Raw genomic sequence first — 21,927 nt, 5'->3', positions numbered from 1 at the left:
TTGTATTTGCTTGAGGAAACAAGTTTAAGATAATGTTCAGTGTTCAGCCCTTTCCATTTTTTTCCAGTCTTATTGAGATATAATTGACATATACCATTATATTAGTCCAAGGTGTACAATATAATGATTTCTATACATGTATATATTGCAAAATGATTACCACAGTAAGTTTAGTTCACATCGATCACATCATATAGTTCTAAATTTCTTTTTGTTGGATAAGAACTTTTAAGAGCTAATATTTTAGCAGCTTTCAAATACACAATACAGTGTTGTTAACTGCAGTCACCAATATTGTATATTATTACATCCTCAGAACTTAGTTATAACTCAGAGTTTTTACATCTTGACCACCTTCACCCATTTCCCCCACTCCCTGCCTCTGACAAACCTTTGTCATTTTGAACAGAACTTCAAGTAGAAAGAAATGAGTTAACATGACCAGATTTTGGTCTTTTAACATAGTCCACTTGTAAATATCAGAGTCTTACAACCAAGACTTAGAGGCAGTAGGTAGAATTTGTTATGTGGTTTAAAGTGTCTTTTTTCCCCCTATTTTTTAGCCAATTTTTATTTTATTTTTTCAGCTTTATAGAGGTACAATTGACAAATAAAATTGTACGATATTTAAAGTGTGCATCATGATGATTTGATGAATGTAAACGTTGTCAAAGGATTCCTCCAATGTAGTTAACACATCCATCACCTCACATATAAATACAGATTTCTGTTTTAAATACTGAATATTTTAGAATATAGTTTCTCCTGCTTGTAATTCTAGTTTGGAAAAGGCGAAATTGTTAGGATTTCTTGTAGAGCTGGAAGGAACCTTGAAAATCATCTCTCTTTATTTATAAGTGAGGAGCTCCAGCCATGGAGCAATCACTGAAGGGCTTGCTCAGCTAGAGGGCTAGTGACAGCTGGGATTGAATGCCAAGTCCTCTTTTTTTTTTTTTTAACTTTTTTAATGTTTATTTATTTTTGAGAGAGAGACAGAGTACACCAGGGGGATGGGGCAGAGAGAGAGGGAGACACAGAATCTGAAGCAGGCTCCAGGCTCTGAGCTGTCAGCACAGAGCCCGACGTGGGGCTTGAACTCACGGACTGTGAGATCATGACCTGAGCCGAAGTCGGATGCTCAACCGACTGAGCCACCCGGGCGCCCCGCCAAGTCCTCTTTTGAGGCCTTGTTTACTGTATTGATTTTTTTTTTTTACTAAATGCAAACTTTTGAATGTTGTACATATATATGTATTATTGTCTAAAATTATTGCTACGTTCTGTATACGTGTAATGACTCTTAATGTATTTTCTACTTTCCTGCTTCTCAAATATAGAATATGTGACTCTCAGAAACATCTCTTATTACATGTAGGGACTGGTGAGGGGTAGAGTTGGAGTCTGGCTGAGTTGAGGAAGCCCTGATTGCAAAGATTAAATGGAGAGGCCGTTAGTGCCCAGTACCCCCCCACACCACCATTTTTAGAATCAGTATGACATAGGATTAAGAGGTTGAAGATACTAGGTTATTTTAGGGTCTCAAAAAATTCAAATTTTCTGTTATAAGTTGTGGGTTTTTTTTGTTTTTTGTTTTTTGTTTTTTTTTAGGGCTATAGCCCCTTTTTTAATTGGCAAATGTTTTGTGATCTTTAAGACTCAGTATGTTCTTTTTACTAATAGGAGTTATGTTTAGAGCTTGGTGACTTAAATATAGCTATATTGTTTTTTATTAAGAAGCCATACATACAATTTTAATTCTTTAAGGGAAAAAGTTATTAAGTTTATCTATTCTTGGGGCATCTGGGTGGCTCAGTCAGTTAAGTGACAGACTCTTAATTTCGGTTCAGGTCACAATCTCACTGTTTATGAGTTCAAACCCTGCATCAGGCTCTGCACTGTCAGTGCGGAGCCTGATCGGGATTCTCCCTCTCTCCCTCTCTCTCTGCCCCTCCCCCACCACCCCCGCTCTCTCTGTCTCTCAAAATAAATAAATAAACTTAAAAAAAATATTATAGCTGCTCTAAAGTACTTTATACTTGATAACACCCTTAGAAACAGTTTTTTATTTTATCCTCTCGGTTTTCTTATTCTTTTTATTTTTTTTAAGATATATTTTTAAAAATGTTTAATGTTTATTTACTATTGAGAGACAGAGAGACAGAGCATGAGCAGGGGAGGGGCAGAGAGAGGAGGAGACACAGAATTGGAAGCAGGCTCCAGGCTCCAAGCTGTCATCACAGAGCCTGACGTGGGCTTGAACTCAACGAACTCTGAGATCATGACCTGAGACGAAGTTGAACGCTCAACCGACTGAGCCACCCAGGCGCCCATCTTTTTATTTTTTAAAAGAATCATTTTTTTTTCCACCATGTTAAGTGTACTCTTTAATCCCCATCCCCTCTTTCCCCCATCACCCTACACACCTCCCGTCTGGTAACTGTCAGTTTATTCTCTATAGTTAACAGTCTGTTTCTTGGTTTGTCTCTCTTTCTTTTTTCCTTTGCTCATTTGTTTTGTTACTTAAATTCCACATATGAGTGAAATTGTATGGTATTTGTCTTTCTCCGACTGACTTATTTTGCTCAGCAGTACACACTCTAGCTCTATCCATGTCCTTGCAAATGGCAAGATTTTATTATTTTTTATGGCTGAATAATATTCCATTATATATATCTGTGGTATCTTCTTCATCCATTCATCTATTGATGGGTACTTGGGCTGCTTCCATAGTTTGGCTATTGTAAATAACACTGCTATAAACATAGGGGTTTAAACAAAGGGGTATCCCTTTGAATTACTGTTTTTGTATTTTGGGGGTAAATACCCAAAAGTGCAATTACTGGATCATTAGGCAGTTCTATTTTTAAAGTTTTGAGAAAACTCCATACTCTTTTTCCACTGTGGCTGCACCAGTTTGTATTCCCATCAACGGTGCAAGAAGGTTCCTTTTTCTCTACATCCTTACCAACACTTGTTTCTTGTGTTGTCAATTTTAGCCATTCTGACAGGTATGAGGCGATATCTCATTGTAGTTTTGATTTGCACTTCCCTGATGATGAGAGATGTTGAACATCTTTTTTTTTTTTTTTTTAGTGTTTATTTATTTATTTTTGAGAGAGATAGAAAGAGTGCGAACAGGGGAGGGGAAGAGAGAGGGAAACAGAGAATCCCAAGCAGGCTTCATGCTGTCAGCACAGAGCCCAACATGGGGCTCAGACTCATGAACTGTGAGATTATGACCTGAGCTGAAATCAAGAGTCAGTTGCTGGGGTGCCTGGGTGGCTCAGTTGGTTGAGCGTCAGACTTCGGCTCAGGTCATGATCTCATGGCTTGAGCCCCGTGGCAGGCTCTGTGCTGATAGCTCAGAGCCTGGACCCTGCTTTGGATTCTGTGTCTCCCTCTCGCTCTGCTCCTCCCCCACTCACGCTCTGTCTCTATCTCTGTCTCAAAAATAAATAAACAGTAAAAACACTTTTTTTTAACATTTATTTATTTTTGAGACAGAGAGAGACAGCATGAACGGGGGAGGGGCAGAGAGAGAGGGAGACACAGAATCGGAAGCAGGCTCCAGGCTCTGAGCCATCAGCCCAGAGCCCGACGCGGGGCTCAAACTCACGGACCGTGAGATCGTGACCTGAGCTGAAGTCGGACGCTTAACCAACTGAGCCACCCAGGCGCCCCCCCAAAAAAATTTTTTTTTAAAGAGTCAGTTGCTCAACTGACTGAACCACCCAGGTTCCCCTCGAGGATCTTTTCAGGTGTCTGTTGACCATCTGGATGTCTTCTTTGGAGAAATGTCTGTTCATGTCTTCTGCCCATTTTTAAATTGGATTATTTGTTTTTTGGGTGTTGAGTTGTATCAGTTCTTTCCATATTTTGAATACTAACCCTTTATTGGATGTCATTTGCGAATATCTTCTCTTGTTCAGTAGGGTTGCCTTTTAATTTTGTTGATTATTTCCTTTGCTGTGCAGAAGCTTTTTATTTTGATGTAGTCCCAATAGTTTGCTTCTGCTTTTGTTTCCCTTGCCTCAGGAGACGTATCTAGTAAGAAGTTGCTATGGCCAATGTCAGAGAGATTAATGGCAGTACTTTCTTGAAGGATTTTTGTGATTTCAGGCCTCACATTTAGGTTTTTAATCCACTTTCACTTTGCTTTTGTATATAGTGAAAGAAAGTGGTCCAGGTTCATTCTTTTGCATATAGCTGTCCAGTTTTCCCAACATCATTTGTTGAAGAGACTGTCTTTTTCCCATTGCATATTCTTTTCCTCCTTTGTTGAAGATAAATTGACCATATAATTGTGGGTTTATTTCTGGGTTTTCTATTCTGTTCTATTGATCTATGTGTCTGTTTTTGTACCAGTACCATACTATCTTGATTGCTAGAGCTTTGCAATGTAACGAAGTCTGGAATTGTGATTCCTCCAGTTTTGTTTTTCTTTCTTTTTTTTTACATTTTTTTATTAAATTTTTAAGATGTTTTTTATTTATTTTTTAAGAGTGAGAGACAGAGTGCGAGTGGGGGAGGGGCAGAGAGAGAGGGAGACACAGAATTCGAAGCAGGCTCCAGGCTCTGAGCTGTTGTACAGAGCCCGATGCGGGGCTTGAACCCACGAACTGTGAGATCATGACCTGAGCCAACGCCTGATGCTTAACCAATGAGCCAACCCAGGCACCCCGCTTTTTAAAAAATTTTTAAAATGTTTATTTATTTTTGAGAGAGAAAGAGAGAGATAGGCAGAATGCAAGCAGGGGAGGGGAAGAGAGGAAGGGAGACACAGAATCTGAAGCAGGCTCCAGGGTCTGAGCTGTCAGCACAGAGCCTGACGTGGAACTTGAACTCATGAACCGTGATACCATGACCTGAACTGAAGTTGGATGCTCAACCGACTGAGCTACCCAGGTGCCCCCAGTTTTGTTTTTATTTTTCAAGATATCTTTGGCTATTTAGAGTCTTTTGTGGTTCCATACAAAATTTAAGATTATTGTAGTTCTGTGAAAAATGCTGTTGGTATTTTGATAAGGATTGCATTTAATGTATAGATTGCTTTGGGTAGTATAGACATTTTCACAGTATTTGTTCTTCTAATCCATAAGCATGGAGCGTCTTTCCATTTCTTTGTGTGTCTTCAGTTTCTTTCATCAATATTTTATAGTGTTCAGAGTACAAATCTTTCACCTCTTTGGTTTAGTTTGTTCCTAGATATTTTATTTTTGGTGCAATTGTAAATGAGATTATTTAATTTTCTTTCTGCTGCTTCATAATTAGTGTATGGGAATGCAAAAGATGCCTGAACATTGATTTTGTATCTTGTGACTTTACTCAATTCATTTATCAGTTCTAGGAGTTCTTTGGTGGAGTCTTTAGCATTTTCTATATATAGTATTGTGTCATCTGCCAGTAGAGTTTTACTTCTTCCTTACCAATTTGGATGCCTTTTATTTCTTTTTGTTGTCAAATTGCTATGGCTGGGACTTCTAGTACTATGTTGAATACAAGTGGTGAGTGTGGTCATCCTTGTCTTATTCCTGACCTTCAGGGGACAAGCTCTCTGTTTTTTACCATTGAATATCTTGTTGGCTATGGGCTTTTCATATATGGCCTTTATTTTGTTGAGATATATTCCCTCTGGACCTACTTTGCAGAGGGTTTTTATCATGAATGGATGATGTTCTTTGTCAAATGCTTTTCTGCATCTGTTGAAATGATCATATGGTTTTTATCTTTTCTCTTACTGATGTTACATACCACATTGATTATTTTGCAGCTTATAAACTACTCTTGCATCCCAGGAGTAAATCCCACTTGATCGTGGTGTATGATTTTTTAAAATATATTTTTGAATTCAGTTTATTAATATTTTGTTGAGGATTGCATCCATATTCATGAGAGATCTTGGCCTGTAGTCTTTTTTGTGGTGTCTTTATCTGGTTTTGGTATCAGGGTGATACTGGCTTTATAGAATGAATTTGGAAGTTTTCCTTCCTCTTGTATTTTTTGGAATAGTTTGAGAAGAATGGATATTAGCTCTTTTTTAAATGTTTGGTACAATTCACAGTGAAGCTGTCTGGTTGTGGACTTTGTTTGTTGGGAGTATTTTGATTCCTGATTCAATTTCATTGTTAGTGATTGGTTTGTTCAAATTTGTATTTCTTCCTGCTTCAGTTTTGATAGATTATATGTTTCTAGGAATTCATCCATTTCTTCTAAGTTGTCCAGTTTGTTGGCATATAGGTTTTCATAATATTCTATTACGTTTGCTTTTATTTCTATGGTGTTGGTTTTTATTTCTTCCCTTCTGTTAGTAATTTTGTTTATTTGGGTCCTCTCTCATTTTTTAAAGGAATCTTTCTAGAAACTTATTCCCTGGCTCTTTAAAAATTATAATAATGTGCATTGTAAAAAGAATTGCAAGTGAGGCTTAAGAAATTAAATTAGGGGTGCCTGGGTGGCTCAGTTGGTTAAGTGTCAGACTTTGGCTCAGGTCATGATCTTGCAGTTTGTGAGTTTGAGTCCGGCATCGGGCTCTCTGCTGTCAGTGCAGGGCCCACTTAGGATCTTCTGTCCTCCTCTCCTGCCTCCCCCATAAAAAAATGAATAAACATTAAAAAAAAAGAAACTAAAATAAATGAAAACTAGTCTCATCCCACGGAAATAACCATCTGATGTATAGTATTCTAGAGTGCTTTAGACATTTTTCTAGGCATTTTACAAATATGCATGTAGTTTTATTCTTGTTGTTTTGTTTAATGAATTATTATACCATTATTTCTATAACTTTCTTTTTGCATTTAACAATATAAAGTATTTCATTTCTTCACTTTTGTGTCATAGAAATTTACTCATTTTTTCAGACTATATAATATTCTACAATTGGAATGGACCATAGTTCCTCCATTCCAGTTTTTATTTATTTCTGAGAGATAGATAGAGTGTGAGCAGAGGAGGGGCGGAGAGAGAGGGAGACACAGAATCTGGAGCAGGCTCCAGGCTTCGAGCTGTCAACACAGAACCCAGCGTGGGGCTCCCAACTCACAAACCATGAGATCATGACCTGAGCCGAAATCAGACACTTAACCGACTTCTTCCTTACCAATTTGGATGGCTTTTATTTCTTTACGTTGTCGAATTGCTATGGCTAGGACTTCCAGTACTATGTTGAATAAAAGTGGAACTCTTTTGCACTGCTGATAGGAATGCAAACTGGTGCAACCACTCTGGAAAACAGTATGGAGGTTCCTCAAAAAATTAAAAATAGAACTACTCTATGACCCAGCAATTGCACTACTAGGTATTTATCCAAGGGATACAAGAGTGCTGTTTCGAAGGGGCACCCCAATGTTTATAGCAGTGCTATTGACAATAGCCAAAGTATGGAAAGAGCCCAAATGTCTATTGACTGATGAAGGGATAAAGAAGATGTGGTGTATATATATACAATGGAATATTACTCGGTGATCAAAAAGAATGAAGTCTTGTCATTTGCAACAACGTGGATGGAACTAGAGGGTATTACGCTAAGCGAAATTAGAGAAAAACAAATATATGACTTCACTCATATGTGGAATTTAAGATACAAAACAGATGAACATAAGGGAAAGGAAGGAAAAATAATGTAAACAGGGAGGGGGACAAACCATAAGAGACTCTAAAATACAGAGAACAAACTGAGGGTTGCCAGCAGGGTGTTGGGTGGGGGGAAGGGCTAAAGGGGTGAGGGGCAATAAGGAAGACACTTGTTGGGATGAGCACTGGGTGTTATATATAAGTGACAACATCTGTTGTTGCCTGAGTTAATTTTAGCTATTCTGACAGGTATGAGGTCGTATCTCATGTGGCTTTGATTTGTATTTCCCTAATGATAAGTGATGTTGAGCATTTTTTCATGTGTCTGTTAGCCATCTGGATGTCTTCTTTGGAAAAGTGTCTAAACATGTCTTGCCCATTTCTTCACTGGATTATTTGTTTTTTAGGTGTTGAGTTTGATAAATTCTTTATAGATTTTGGATACTAACCGTTTATCTGGTATGTCATTTGCAGATATCCTCTCCCATTCTGTCCATTGCCTTTTAGTTTTGCTGATTGTTTCCTTCACTGTGCAGAAGCTTTTTATCTTAATGAGGTCCCAATAGTTCATTGTTGCTACTTGTTATTTTCATTTTACTTTATTTTTTTAATGCTTACTTTTGAGAGAGAGAGAGAGCAGGGGAGGGGCAGAGAGAGAGAGAGAGAGTGAGAGAGAGAGAGAGAGAGAGAGAGAGAGAGAGAGAGAGACAGAATCTGAAGCAGGCTCCGGGCTCTGAGCTTTCAGTGCAGAGCCCAATGTGGGATTCAAACCTACAAACTGTGAAATCATGACCTGAGCTGAAATCGGATGCTTAACCGACTGAGCCACCCAGGCACCCCTGCTGTCTGATTTTTAACTAATGCTGTTTTTTCCTCCTATAAATAATTTATCGAGCATTTGTAGTGCCTAGGGCACCATGCTAGGCCCTGAGGCAGAATAATCTTTTTTTTTCAATAGGATGCCTATTTAAACTAATAGTCATTTTCCTGCTTCTCAGAACCTTGGATTTACTGACCTGTACCAGAAACTAGAACATTCTCTAGAAACTTTTGTGTGTTCTTTAAATAACATACAATAGCTAAATGATAGCTGTTGATGTATAAAACTTTACAAGTTCTCTCTCCGAAGCTGTGTCCGGAATATAAGTGTAACGTTGAAAATATGGCATTTAGGTTACCAAAATACCTATTGAAGCTTTATGATAAATATTTGAAATTCAGTGTTTTGGTAAGTTTTGAATTATTGTGTTTTGTTATCTTTTGAAGTGGGAAATGAATGAGCTGTTTCTAATCGACTTTATATTCTGGGTAATCTACAATGTGTATATTGCACTGTAGTTCATAGGTAATGCTATTGGCTAGTTCCTGGAAACTCTCAAAAAAGAATCTTCACTCTCTCTTGTATTAGAAAAAGCTACAGCTTCCTTTATTTGCCACACGATGGCAGTCTTGCATCTTAAATTAGGTGACAGGTAGTCCAAGTTAATAGAGGTTCACATTTTCAGGATGTTTGTTGCCAAAAATCTAAACATTGGTAATTTTCAACCTGGAAGCTAGTTATTTTTAAGGTTCATTTGCAAGCCAACCCTTTGCGCTTGAAACATATTTTCTATGGAACGATGCTACAAATGCTGGGTAGGTTTCTAAATTAACCTAACTTATTTAACCTTAAGTCCCAATTTGTTCTTTGACTTGTTTCACACTTTACCTTGTAATTTTTAAAACTATTTAAAAAATTGTTGGGGCACCTGGGTGGCTCAGTCGGTTAAGCGGCCGACTTCGGCTCAGGTCATGATCTCGCGGTCCATGAGTTTGAGCCCCGCGTCAGGCTCTGTGCTGACAGCTCAGAGCCTGGAGCCTTTTTCAGATTCTGTGTCTCCCTCTCTCTGACCCTCCCCTGTTCATGCTCTGTCTCTCCCTCTCTCAAAAATAAATAAAACGTTAAAAAAAATTTTTTTTAATTGTGGAAACTTTTACACATCAATATTATAGTTTACAGTTTTAAAAAATTTGTAATATAGAGAAATGTAAGAAAATAGATGTATACATTATAAATTTGGGGTTTTGGCTTTTCTTATATTTTAATTTTCAGATGTCCTTTCTTTCTCTAAATTTTTAGCTTCAGTTGTGGAGGGTCAAAAGGGTATCATTCCTCGAGCTATCCAAGAAATATTTCAAAACATCTCTGAAAATTCTAGCACTGACTTTAATATCAAAGTGTCTTATATAGAAGTATATAAGGAAGACCTAAGAGATCTTCTAGAATTGGAAACATCTATGAAGGATCTTCACATCCGAGAAGATGAAAAAGGAAACACAGGTAAATAGCATTGACTGCCTTCATTACCAAAAAGATGTGATTTAATTCAGTTTCTGGATATATTGCAAAGAATCTTTAAAACAGACATAGAAGCAAAAGGAATTTGTTTTTTCTTTAAAATTGAATACCTTTTTGATTCCCAATATCCATTAAATCACCCAGGTGAAAAGTAGTTCAGACTGGTTGGTTAGATGAAGTTAGTAAGTTGTAATTCAAGATACTTATATTCTATAATTGTTCCCGCTCTGGGCTGAAGATCAGTGAGACTTTGAAATAGGCTAAATTAGTATTTGTACTTTTTTTTCTCCCAGAGTTTCTCCCAGATTGGAGATGGCTCCTCCCTTTCGTGTTTGTCCAAGTCGATCTAGAATTCTCCTTTTGTCCTCTTTGATTTTGTCCTGTACTTTGTTGTATTTTTCAAGATCTGACTTTCTATGCTAGCAACTTGTTAATCTCATTAAATATCAATTTGTTTGGAAATGGGAGAAGGTTCGAATGGGTCAAAATGCAAGTATTTTAAAGAATAGCACCTCCTGCTTTTCTGATTTAAAGGGTTATATGTTCAACATAGAACATTTTGAAAACATAGAAAAGTTTAAGGAAGAAAGTTATTAAAGATCAGCTTTAATCCCAGAACCCAGAAAAAGTAACTTCTGTTTTTGGTGTGTTTCCTTCCAGATTTCTTTTCCCATGCATGTATAATTTTTTTTAATATACTTGCAACCCTACATATAGCATCGCATCTTATTTTTTCATGTAATATTTATATGGTGAGCATTTTCACACAACATTAAATATTTCTCAAAGTTATGAGTCTTCATGGTCATGTGGTAATTTGTCTTCTAAATGTATTATACTTTAATATTCCATTGTTGGACATTTAAGCAGTTTCCAGAGTTTCATTATTATTAACAACAATGACTTAGATGTGTTTCTAAGAAAGGATACTTAGGTAGAACCTTCTTGGAGAAAAAGGATCCTGCTTGAGGAGTGTCCCCTTGAGGGAATCTCCTCGCAGTAGGAATGTAAGGTTGTTCAAACTGCCTGCAGGGGGCAGTGAAGTTTGTTGCCTTTTTAGCCCTGGCTTGGCAGCCCTGGAATTCCTCAATGTTTGAAAAAATTGGTTTTTGTTTTGTTTTTAATTTTTTTTTTACATTTATTTATTTTTTGAGAGAGAGAGAGACAGAGTACAAGTGGGGGAGGGGCAGAGAGAGGGGGAGACACAGAATCCGAAGCAGGCTCCAGGCTCTGAGCTGTCAGCACAGAGCCCGACGCAGGGCTCGAACCCACGAACTGCAAGATCATGACCTGAGCTGAAGCCGGTCGCCTAACCGACTGAGCCACCCAGGCACCCCTGTTTTGTTTTTTAGAAAGAAAGCATACATGGTAGTCTATGGTCTTATTAGATAATTCAGTGTAGTTTATCTTTTCTGGACAGAATCTAGGGCAGTGTTTTGAGCTTCTGTATCATATAAAAGGTAATTCTTGAATGTTTTTATTTTTTGTTAAAGATACAAAAATAATACATATTTATGGTAAAATAGCCCATATGCTGTCACCCCTGATAAACTTAATAGCTGTTATCAGTCCTGCAAAAGTTTTGGAAAGATGTGACAAATGCTCTTAAGACAAATTGCCGTATGTTTTATACGGTATTCCACTCACAACCAAAATGTATTTCTTTGATATCCTTATTTAGTTCCTTCGTGTAAAGCACTGGTTGGCATCCAACCTGGATGCTGCACAATTAGCATCACCATGGAAGCTTTTTAAAAAATACTGATTTCCAGGGGCGCCTGGGTGGCTCAGTTGGTTAAGTGACCAACTTCAGCTCGGGTCATGATCTCGCAGTTTGTGAGTTCGAGCCCCGCGTCGGGCTCTGTGCTGACAGCTCAGAGCCTGGAGCCTACTTCAGATTCTGTGTTTCCCCCTCTCTCTACCCCTCCCCTGCTCATGCTCTCTGTCTCTCTCTCTTTCAATAATAAATAAACATTTAAAAGTTAAAAAAAAACTGATTTCTGGGCCCTGCTTTTCAGAAATCCTGATGAATTTGTCTGATCGGGCCTGGGCATCAGTACTTTCTCTTTTATAAAGCTTCCAGATGATTTGCAGATAGGTTTGAGGACCATGGATAGTGCTAAGCTGTAGCCTAACATTAAAAAACTTTATGAAAGTTATCCTTTGATTTACAGTTGCATTGTCATACTTTATAATTGGTGATATGTTAGCATTCCCTGTTTGTAGTATAAGTACTTTAGAACTTTCAATGAACTAGGTTGTTAAGAAAGTGTCATGATGGAAATAATGAAAGCAAAATGATTATTTTTCAAGAAAACAGTGACATAATTGGATCTGAATAAAGAGGAACCATGGCTCTGTAATTCAAGCACAGAATCAGGAACTTTATGACTCTGATTCAAAGCCCAAATCCACCTTCTTCTTTTTGAAATATGTTTGGATAGGGGCGCCTGGGTGGCGCAGTCGGTTAAGCGTCCGACTTCAGCCAGGTCACGATCTCGCGGTCCGTGAGTTCGAGCCCCACGTCAGGCTCTGGGCTGATGGCTCAGAGCCTGGAGCCTGTTTCCGTTTCTGTGTCTCCCTCTCTCTCTGCCCCTCCCCCGTTCATGCTCTGTCTCTCTCTGTCCCAAAAATAAATAAACGTTGAAAAAAAATTAAAAACAAAAAAGAAATATGTTTGGATATAAACAAATAATGTGGGTGGTAAGCTTTGTTTTATTTTTGGCTCTTATTCTGCTGTTGTTGAAATAGAAACTTTTTTGCTTTTTGTGAATTGCCAACATGTTTGTTTATCTTATACTCATATTACGTAGGTTAAGCCTGTTTTTAAAATGAATAGCCAATTTATTTATACTGAAATCTTCATGTATTGTTGGTTATGACCACACAGTACCAAAACCCTTAAACCTAAGGATGGTTTGAAGACTCAAAAGAAACTGATTTCTTTTAATTAATCTACTACTAGTTAATTCTTTTGAGTTAATATTTAATTAATCTATTTAAATAAGTCTGTTAGACTCTATAAGTCAAAATACTGGATTAAAGGGTTTTTCTTTTCTCAGTCATCTTAAAGAATTGAGTGTGATATGTACTCCAAAGAAACCAGATTGTTTAACACACACACACACACATATATAATATCTTTTAGAATTTAAATATCAAAATGAGTGCTGTCTATTAAAATAGTTCCTTTGGGAGATTATCCAAAATTACTTAATGATATTGCTGTCACTATTGTTTGAAATGCTCTTGATTTTTTAAGACACGTTCTTAGCCTGGGAAGTTTAGCAAATAATAACTGTTGTGGTTAAGTTTAACTCTACTGGGTTTTGATTAAAATTTGGTTTAAAAACTTGCTGTTGCTATTTTAAGTGATTGTTGGGGCCAAGGAATGTCACGTGGAGAATGCAGATGAGGTGATGAGTCTCCTGGAGATGGGGAATGCAGCCAGGCATACAGGTACCACCCAAATGAACGAGCACTCCAGTAGATCACATGCAATTTTTACAATCAGCATTTGTCAAGTAGAGAAAAATACAGAGGCAGCTGAAGATGGATCGTGGTATTCCCATCGGCATATTGTCTCAAAGTTCCACTTTGTGGATTTGGCGGGCTCGGAAAGAGTAACTAAAACCGGGAATACTGGCGAACGGTTCAAAGAATCCATTCAGATCAACAGTGGGCTGTTGGCTTTAGGAAATGTAATCAGTGCTCTTGGGGACCCACGCAGGAAGAGCTCCCATATTCCATATAGGGACGCTAAAATCACCCGGCTTCTGAAAGATTCCTTGGGAGGCAGTGCCAAGACTGTCATGATCACTTGCGTCAGCCCATCCTCCTCAGATTTTGACGAGTCCTTAAATTCCCTCAAATATGCCAACAGAGCACGCAATATTAGAAACAAACCCACCTTAAACTTCAGCCCCGAGTCTGACCGTATGGACGAAATGGAATTTGAAATCAAGTTGCTTCGAGAAGCTCTGCAAAGCCAGCAGGATAGCATCAGCCAAACCAGCCAGATCCATCAAGAGGGGACTCCTGATAAAAACAGGATCCGGTCTCTTGAGGAGCAAGTAGCTCAGCTACAAGGAGAGTGTCAGAGTTACCAAACCTGTGTAGAGGAAGCCTTTACCTTCCTGGCGGACTTAAAGGGTGCTGTCAGACTGAACCAAAAGCAGCAACACAAACTGCAGGAGTGGTTTACCATGACCCAGGATGTCAGGAAGGCGGTGTTCACCTCGTTCAGAGGGAGCCACGGCGTCGGCAACCTGGAAGAAGGACCACAGCATGTGACAGTTCTCCAGCTGAAGCGAGAGCTTAGGAAATGCCAGGTATGTAGACACCACTTCCGTTAGTGACTTGTTTAAGGACTCCGTTTATTTGGGCAAGGGTCATTTTGGGATTCCAGAAGTTTTTAAAAAGGATTATATGTAAATTCTCATTTGCCTTTTGCTCAGTCTCTTTTTCCCTTTTCCTACTGCTTTGTCCTCATTTTCCTTTCTCTTTTAATATTTTTTTAATTTTTTTAAGTTTATTCATTTCGAGAGACAGAGCAAGTGGGGGAGGGGTAGAGAGAGAGGGAGAGAGAGAATCCCAAGGAGGCTCCACAATGTCAGCACAGAGCCTGACACAGGATTCAAAGTCCGGAAACTTGAGACCATGACCTGAGCCGAAACCAAGAGTCAGATGCTTAACCGACTGAGCCACCCAGTTGCCCCTCTCTTTCAGTATTTTAACTTGTTACATTTATGAAGTAGAATCTTGGGGACCTGGTCATTAATTTAGAGGGTGAAGAGAAACATAATTTCAGAAACAAAATGAAGTACTTTATTGAGTTTTTATCCCTCTTTGGGTCAGTGGTTCTTGAAGAAAAAAAAAAAAAACTTCACCCCTTGAGTGTGGAATGTTGAGTTTTTTTAAAAAGTTTGTTTATTTATTTTGAGAGAGTACAGTGGGGGAGGGACAGAGAGAGAGGGAGAGAGAGAATCGTAAGCAGGCTCTGTGTTGTCACTGCAGAGCCTGATGTGGGTTCGAACACATGAACTGCGAGATCGTAACCTGAACTGAAATCAAGAGTCAGAGGCTTAAGTGACTACTGAGCCACCCAGGCACCCCGGAATGTTGATTTTTTTTTTAAACAAACAAAATCATTGTATGTGACAATATTTAAGGGATGTATGTACATGTGTACATATTACATATATGTACATTGAGTTCCGAAATATATTTGTCACTTTCCATTCAAAAACCTGAAGATTTCGTGTCCCTAGGGAAATCATGGAAAACAAGATGTACCTATTCTGCTTACGTGGAGTTTGCATTCTGTTGGGCAAATAGGTATTCTGCCAGTTTTTGAAAATAGGAAAACAGCTTTCTTTCTTTTTTTTTTTTTAATGTTTATTCATTTTTGAGAGAGACAGAGACAGAATGCAAGTGGGTTAGGGGCAGAGAGAGAGAGGGAGACACAGAATCCAAAGCAGGCTCCAGGCTCTGAGCTGTCACCATAGAGCCCAACACAGGGCTTGAACTCACAAACCGCAAGATCATGACCTGAGCCAAAGTCAGATGCTTAACCGACTGAGCCACCCAGGTGCCCTGAAAACAGCTTTCTAGTTAGAAATCTTTCCTCTGTACCTCTTTATATGTATTAGAAAGAAACCTCTATTGCAGCAGTTCTTGAACTTTTTATTCACAAGGTTTTTTTTTTTTAATATTATTTATTTTTGAGAGAGAGCACAAACAGGGGAGGGGCAGAGAGAGAGGCAGAGGATCCGGAGTGGGCCTAATAGCACTACACTGATAGCAGAGAGCCCAATGGGGAGCTCGAACCCACAAACCGCGAGATGAGTTGAAGTCAGACACTTAACTGACTGAGCCACCCAGGTGCCCATACAAGGTTTTTTTTTTTTTTTATGTTTTTAAAATTGAGGTCCCCTAAAGAGCTTTTGTTTATGTGGGTTGTATCTATTGATATTTACCATATTAGAATTAAAATACAAAATTTTAAGCTATTAATTCACTCAAAATAATAACCCAATGGTTAAGTAAAAACATTTTTTCATGAAAAATAACTATTTTCCAAATAAAAAAACTTAATAAAAGTGGAATTGTTGTACATTTTTACAAATCTCTTTTAATGTCTGGCTTAATAGAGGATGTGTGGATTTTCATATCTGCTTTGGCATACAGTTTGTTGCAATATGTTGTTTTAGTTGAAGTACATGAAGAACATCCAGCCTCATTTAGATTTGTAATTGGAAAGAGGAACATTTTAATTTTTTTTCAGATAACTATGGATATTATTCTTTGTTATTGCACCAAAACTCAACAAGTAGCGGCATCCTAAAGGTTACTTGCAATGTGGGATTTGAAACTATTTTTGTTATGTTAAGATCTGTACATTAAAATTTTTATTTTTATCTTGCTTTTTTTTTTTAAGAGAGAGAGAAAGAGCACGTGCGCGCGCAAGCAGGAGAGGGGCAGCAGGAGAGGGAGAGAGACTCTCCAGCAGGCTTCACTCCCAGCACAGAGCCTGTCACAGGGCTCCATCTCACAACTGTGAGATCGTGACCTGAGTGGAAATCAAGAGTCAGTTGTTTGACCGACTGAGCCACCCAGGCTCCCCTTTATCTTGTACTTTGAATGGATCTTTCATCCACGTGATTTTCAATCATCACCCATCGATCATTTGGAAAATATTTGTTTACTAAGTTATGTGCATCTTCCAATCAAGGGGCAGAAAGAGAGGGAGAGAGAGAATCAAGACTTGGACGCTCAACTGACTGAGCCACCCAGGCACCCTATCTCACAACGTCTGATACTTAAATATAAGCATTTAAAATCATAACTTTAAAATAATGGAGTTTAAAATTTTTGTTTTGAAGTAATCTGCCCCCAATATGAGGCTTGAACTCATGACCTTGAGAGCAAAAGTTGCATGCTGTATTGACTGAGCCGTCCAGGTTCCCCAAAAATCATGGATTTTTTTTTTTTAAAGCAGTAACTCTGCTCTACCTTCTTCATAATAGAGCAGGCCTGATCCTTCCTGTTTGGCATAAGAAAGTGGCAGAACAGGAAATACAGTTGATGGGAAGCTTGAACTTTGGAGCACTATAGGAGTTGACAATAAGGAGTACTTCATCCTTCTAAGGTGGCTGAAATGGAAGCCCATAAAACCCCCTGATTGCGGATGGCGGGGTAGTAAGTTTTTCTCTCCATCTGTTGGAAATTCTGAATTAACTTCCTCTAGATTATGTACTCTAGATTAAGATTTCCCAAGGATATTAACAAGTCTTTTTGTTGTTGTTGTTGTTAACGTTTATTCACTTTTTGAGAGAGAGAGACAGAGTGTGAGCAGGGCAGGGGGCAGAGAGAGAGAGAGACACAGAATCGGAAGCAGGTTCCAGGCTCCGAGCTGTCAGCACAGAGCCCAACGTGGGGCTTGAACTCACAAACTGTGAGATCATGACCTGAGCTGAAGTCAGATGCTTAACTGACTGAGCCACCCAGGAGCCCCAGGATATTAACAGTCTTGAAGAAAAAGGGCACCATGATCAGATGGCTTTAGGGAATGCTAGATTACAAAAATCTCAAGACTTCTCAGAACTTTCAAAGTGCTAGTGTAATTAATCTCAGTGTGAAAGATACAATATTCAGTATTTCCCAATTAAAAAATAGATTTTTTTTTTTTTTGGTCTGAAGTCTTGCAGGAGTAGTAATCTTGGATACCACTAAATAGCAAATAGAGAAATGATTGCTGTCATTCCTCACCCCATATGTCTCCTTAAAAAGTTGTTTTCTAGGGGTGCCTGGGTGGCTCCATTGGTTAAGCATATGGCTTTGGCTCAGGTCATGATCTGGCAGTTTGTGAGTTCGAGCCACGCATCGGGCTATGTGCAGACAGCTCAGAGCCTGGAGCCTGCTTCAGATTCTGTGTCTCCTATCTCTCTGCCCCTCTCCTGCTTGCTCTCTCTCTCTCTCTCTCTCTCTCAAAAATAAATAAACAAAAAAAATTAAAAAGTTTTCTAGACTTTCTGTTTGAGACAGAATAACATAGTGGTTAAGAACATTGGTACCAAACTCCTAAGATTTGAATTCCAACTCCTTTGCTTACTTGCTCTGTGACTTTGGGAAAATACTTAACCTCTCTGTGCTAATTAAACAATAATAGGGGCGCCTGGGTGGCGCAGTCGGTTAAGCGTCCGACTTCAGCCAGGTCAGGATCTCGCGGTCCGTGAGTTCGAGCCCCGCGTCGGGCTCTGTGCTGACAGCTCGGAGCCTGGAGCCTGTTTCCGATTCTGTGTCTCCCTCTCTCTCTGCCCCTCCCCCATTCATGCTCTGTCTCTCTCTGTCCCAAAAATAAATAAATGTTGAAAAAAAAATATTAAAAAAAAATAAAAAATAAAAATAAAAAAAACAATAATAACAAGCACGTTGTAGGGTTCCTGTGAAGATTATTAAAACACTAGTTCCCATAAAACGATGAGAAGGCTGCCTGGCCTGGAGTAAGGCTCAATAAAGGCAGCTCATTATTATCTCTCATTTATTTTTCACCTACCTAGCTCATTATTATCTCTCACCTATTTTTCACCTGCTGAGGTTATGTATCAGTGGCAGCTAAGTGATTGGACTTAGCTGTACCTGGGGCCACATGCCAGGGGTTACTGTGAAGTCAGCTTGATAAACTACTTAGCAAGACAGCAGGTCTGTGCAGGGAGAGGCATGGACATTCTCTTTGCTCAGCCCTGCTTCCTTGAGCCTGTTACACAAGCAGGTAAGTACTTAAAAATAAAATTCCTAGCCAACAGGAGATCATGGGCCATATCACAGGTAGAATTACCACCAGATTTTTGCTAAGGAAGTGTCACTTTGAACTTCACCATCTTCTCCTTGTTAGATGCTGTCAGGTAGTGTTTCTGTTTTTTTGTTTTTAATTTTTTTTTAATGTTTACTTTTGGGAGAGAGAGAGAGAGAGAGAGAGAGAGAGAGAGCATGCAAGTAGGGGAGGGGCAGAGAGAGAGGGAGACAGGATCTGAAGCAGACTTTGTGCCAGCAGCAGACAGCCTGATGTGGGACTTGAACTCATGAACCATGAGATCATGACCTGAGCCGAAGTTGGACACTTAACCCACTGAGCCAGCCAGGTGCTCCTGTGTCAGGTAGTGTTGTAATCCTTGGTTTTTGCCATTGGTCAATTACTGGAATACTCCATATCCTAATAAACACCTCTTGAAGGACTTTGTTGCCTTTTTATTCCAAATTTTGAATACGAGAGCAGTATGTGAACATGAATTTACTCAACAGTTAAACACTTGAAATAAATAATAAATAATATAGCTGTAGTCTGTAAAGCATATGTAAAAATAGTTGAATATGCAGTACTACGTGACAAATTACATTTTAAGCTCAAATGTACAGTTTACCATGGGAGAGGATATTAACCAATGAGAATTATAGTTTAATCTCATTTTATGAAAGAAGTCACATAGGTCATATGTAAACATATGAAAATAAGGACCATCGGGGTCATGTGTCCTCTCCTCATTTGGTCACTTGAGGATCCCAAGCAGAGAAAAGAAGGGACTTGCCCTAAGTGGTGCTACAAGGCTGTGGCAAATCAAGGCTGGCCTTGGTCTATGGGTTCTCTGTACAGGGACCCATCTACCCCTCTATGCCATTGCCTGAGTAGTCACGTACATACTCTGTTTTTGTGAATTAAATCTTACTTGTAAAGGGAACACTATTTTTGTAAATCAGCTCTTGTTCTTGTGTTTTCCTATAGTTTAGTAGAAAGAGCATGGGGTTTGATCCAGAAAGACCCTGGGATTGAAGGTCAGGAGTTTGGTTTATCTACTGGGTCATCTTGGGAAAAGGTTTTAATCTCTTGGTTTCTTCATGAAAAAAGAATCATGTCTATTCAGTGAGATTTTTTAAATGTATTTTTAATGTTTGTTTGTTTATTTATTTGTTTATTTATTTATAAATGTTTATTTATTTTTGAGACAGAGAGAGACAGAGCATGAACGGGGGAGGAGCAGAGAGAGAGAGGGAGACACAGAATCCGAAGCAGGCTCCAGGCTCTGGGCTGTCAGCACAGAGCCCGACGTGGGGCTTGAACTCATGAACTGTGAGATCATGACCTGACCTGAAGTCGGACACTGAACTGACTGAGTCACCTAGGCGCCCCACAGTGAGATATTTTTAAAATGTCAAGTCACTATCTAGCATAAAATACACTTTAAAAAAATTATTTATTTATTTTGAGAGAGAGAGAGGGAGGGGGAGAGAGAGAGGGAGAGAAACCCAGGCAAAACTCTGCACTCTCAGTTTAGAGGCCAACGCGGGGCTCAATCCCATGAACTGTGAGACCGTGACCTGAACTGAAATCAAGTCGGACACTTAACCAACTGAGCCACCCAGGTGCCCCTAGCATAAAATTCACTCAACAAATATTAAATTTCTTTCAGTTTATTTAATTTAAAAATTGTTTTAAAAGTATTACTTGCATATCTCAAGTTTATTTGAAAACAGGCATAATTCATTGGAAATTAAGAAAACTGTTTAACCATATTTTTAGATATCTTCAAAATATCTCTTCATAGTGAAAGTGCATAAAATTACCAAATATTTGGGGCGACTGAGTGACTCAGTCAGTTAAGTGTCTGACTTTGGCTCAGGTCATGATGTCATGGCTTGTGGGTTCGAGCCCCGCATCAGGCACCGTGCTGACAGCTCAGAGCCTGGAGCCTGCTTTGGATCTTGTGTGTGTCTCTCTCTGCTCCTTCCCTGCTTGTGCTCTCTCTCTCTCAAAAATAAACATTAAAAATAATTTTTTTTGAATTACCAAATATTCTTTATTTAAAAGATCCAAATGTGTTCTTAACTCTATAGGTCAGTTTGGAAAATGTGACCTCTTTGATTTTTAAAAACCCACATTTAAAAGTCTCATGGCAAAAAAAAAAAAAAAAAAAAAATCTCATGGCAATTCTAGCAAACTTGTAAAAATAACTCCTCCTGAGTGTAGTCTAGAAATCAAGTGACTGTTTTTGTTTTAAAATTCAGGAAATAAAAACCAGGAAAGTCTTTGTATCTTTATGGTAATTAATTCTTAGGTTATAGCAATGACAGGTCCTCGAACTGTTTCTGCCTTTCTTCTACAGAATACAAAAAAAATTGAAAATGAATAGGATGAGAAAAATTTCGAGAGACATTGTCAAACCATCATGAAATCCCAGTTTTTGTGGTATTTTCTGGGCTGTCTGGAGTACTTTCTGTGGTGAATCTCTTGTGCTTTCTTTCCCTCCTCCCAGTGTGCACTGGCTGCTGATGAAGTTGTATTTAATCAGAAGGAATTGCAGGTGAAGGAACTGAAGAATCAAGTACAAATGATGGTCCAGGAAAACAAAGGACACGTGGTATCTTTGAAAGAAGCACAAAACGTCAATAGATTGCAGGTAGAGTTTCTTGACCTATCTAGTGCTGTAGATTTAGTTGAATAGTACTTGGCTAAAAGAATAGCATTTTAAGTTTATTTATTTGAGAGAGAGAGAGAGAGAGAGAGAGACAGTGAAAGAGAGCAGGGGAGGGCCAGAGAGAGAGGGAGAGAGAGAGAATCCCAAGCAGGCTCCACGCTTTTAGTGCAGAGCCTGATGTGGGGCTTGATGTCACGAACCATGGGCCAAAATCAAGAGTCAGATGCTTAATTGACTGAGCCACCAGCCGCCCCAGAATAGCATTTTATTGTATTTTATTGTATTGTATTGTATTGTATTGTATTTTTATTATTTTATTTTATTAATTTTATTTTTTAAAGGAGATATTTCATCCCAGTTATTTAAAAAAAAAATTTTTTTTTTTTAATGTTTATTTATTTTTGAGACAGAGAGAGACGGAGCATGAACGGGGGAGGGTCAGAGAGAGAGGGAGACACAGAATCCGAAACAGGCTGCAGGCTCTGAGTGGTCAGCACAGAGCCTGACACAGGGCTCGAACTCACGGACCGCGAGATCTTGACCTGAGCC

At 38.8% G+C, this 21,927-nt stretch overlaps 1 protein-coding gene across 4 annotated transcripts in view; it reads left to right on the top strand.

Moving 5' to 3' along the window:
* KIF27 (kinesin family member 27) overlaps positions 1-21,927 on the top strand; it is a 99,518-nt gene that overhangs the window by 6,761 nt on the left and 70,830 nt on the right. For all 4 annotated transcript variants that reach the window (XM_086685092.1, XM_025931619.2, XM_086685090.1 and 1 more), the window contains 3 exons: positions 9,689-9,889; positions 13,280-14,238; positions 21,217-21,360. In XM_086685092.1, the coding sequence (XP_086541218.1) occupies positions 9,689-9,889; positions 13,280-14,238; positions 21,217-21,360 (1,304 nt within the window). The remainder of the gene's footprint in view (positions 1-9,688; positions 9,890-13,279; positions 14,239-21,216; positions 21,361-21,927) is intronic.

The sequence above is a fragment of the Puma concolor genome, chromosome D4 (assembly GCF_028749965.1).
Source record: "Puma concolor isolate L17-30 chromosome D4, mPumCon1.1.hap2, whole genome shotgun sequence".
Taxonomy (NCBI): Eukaryota; Metazoa; Chordata; class Mammalia; order Carnivora; family Felidae; genus Puma; species Puma concolor.
This window is presented reverse-complemented; position numbering and strand designations above follow the sequence as displayed.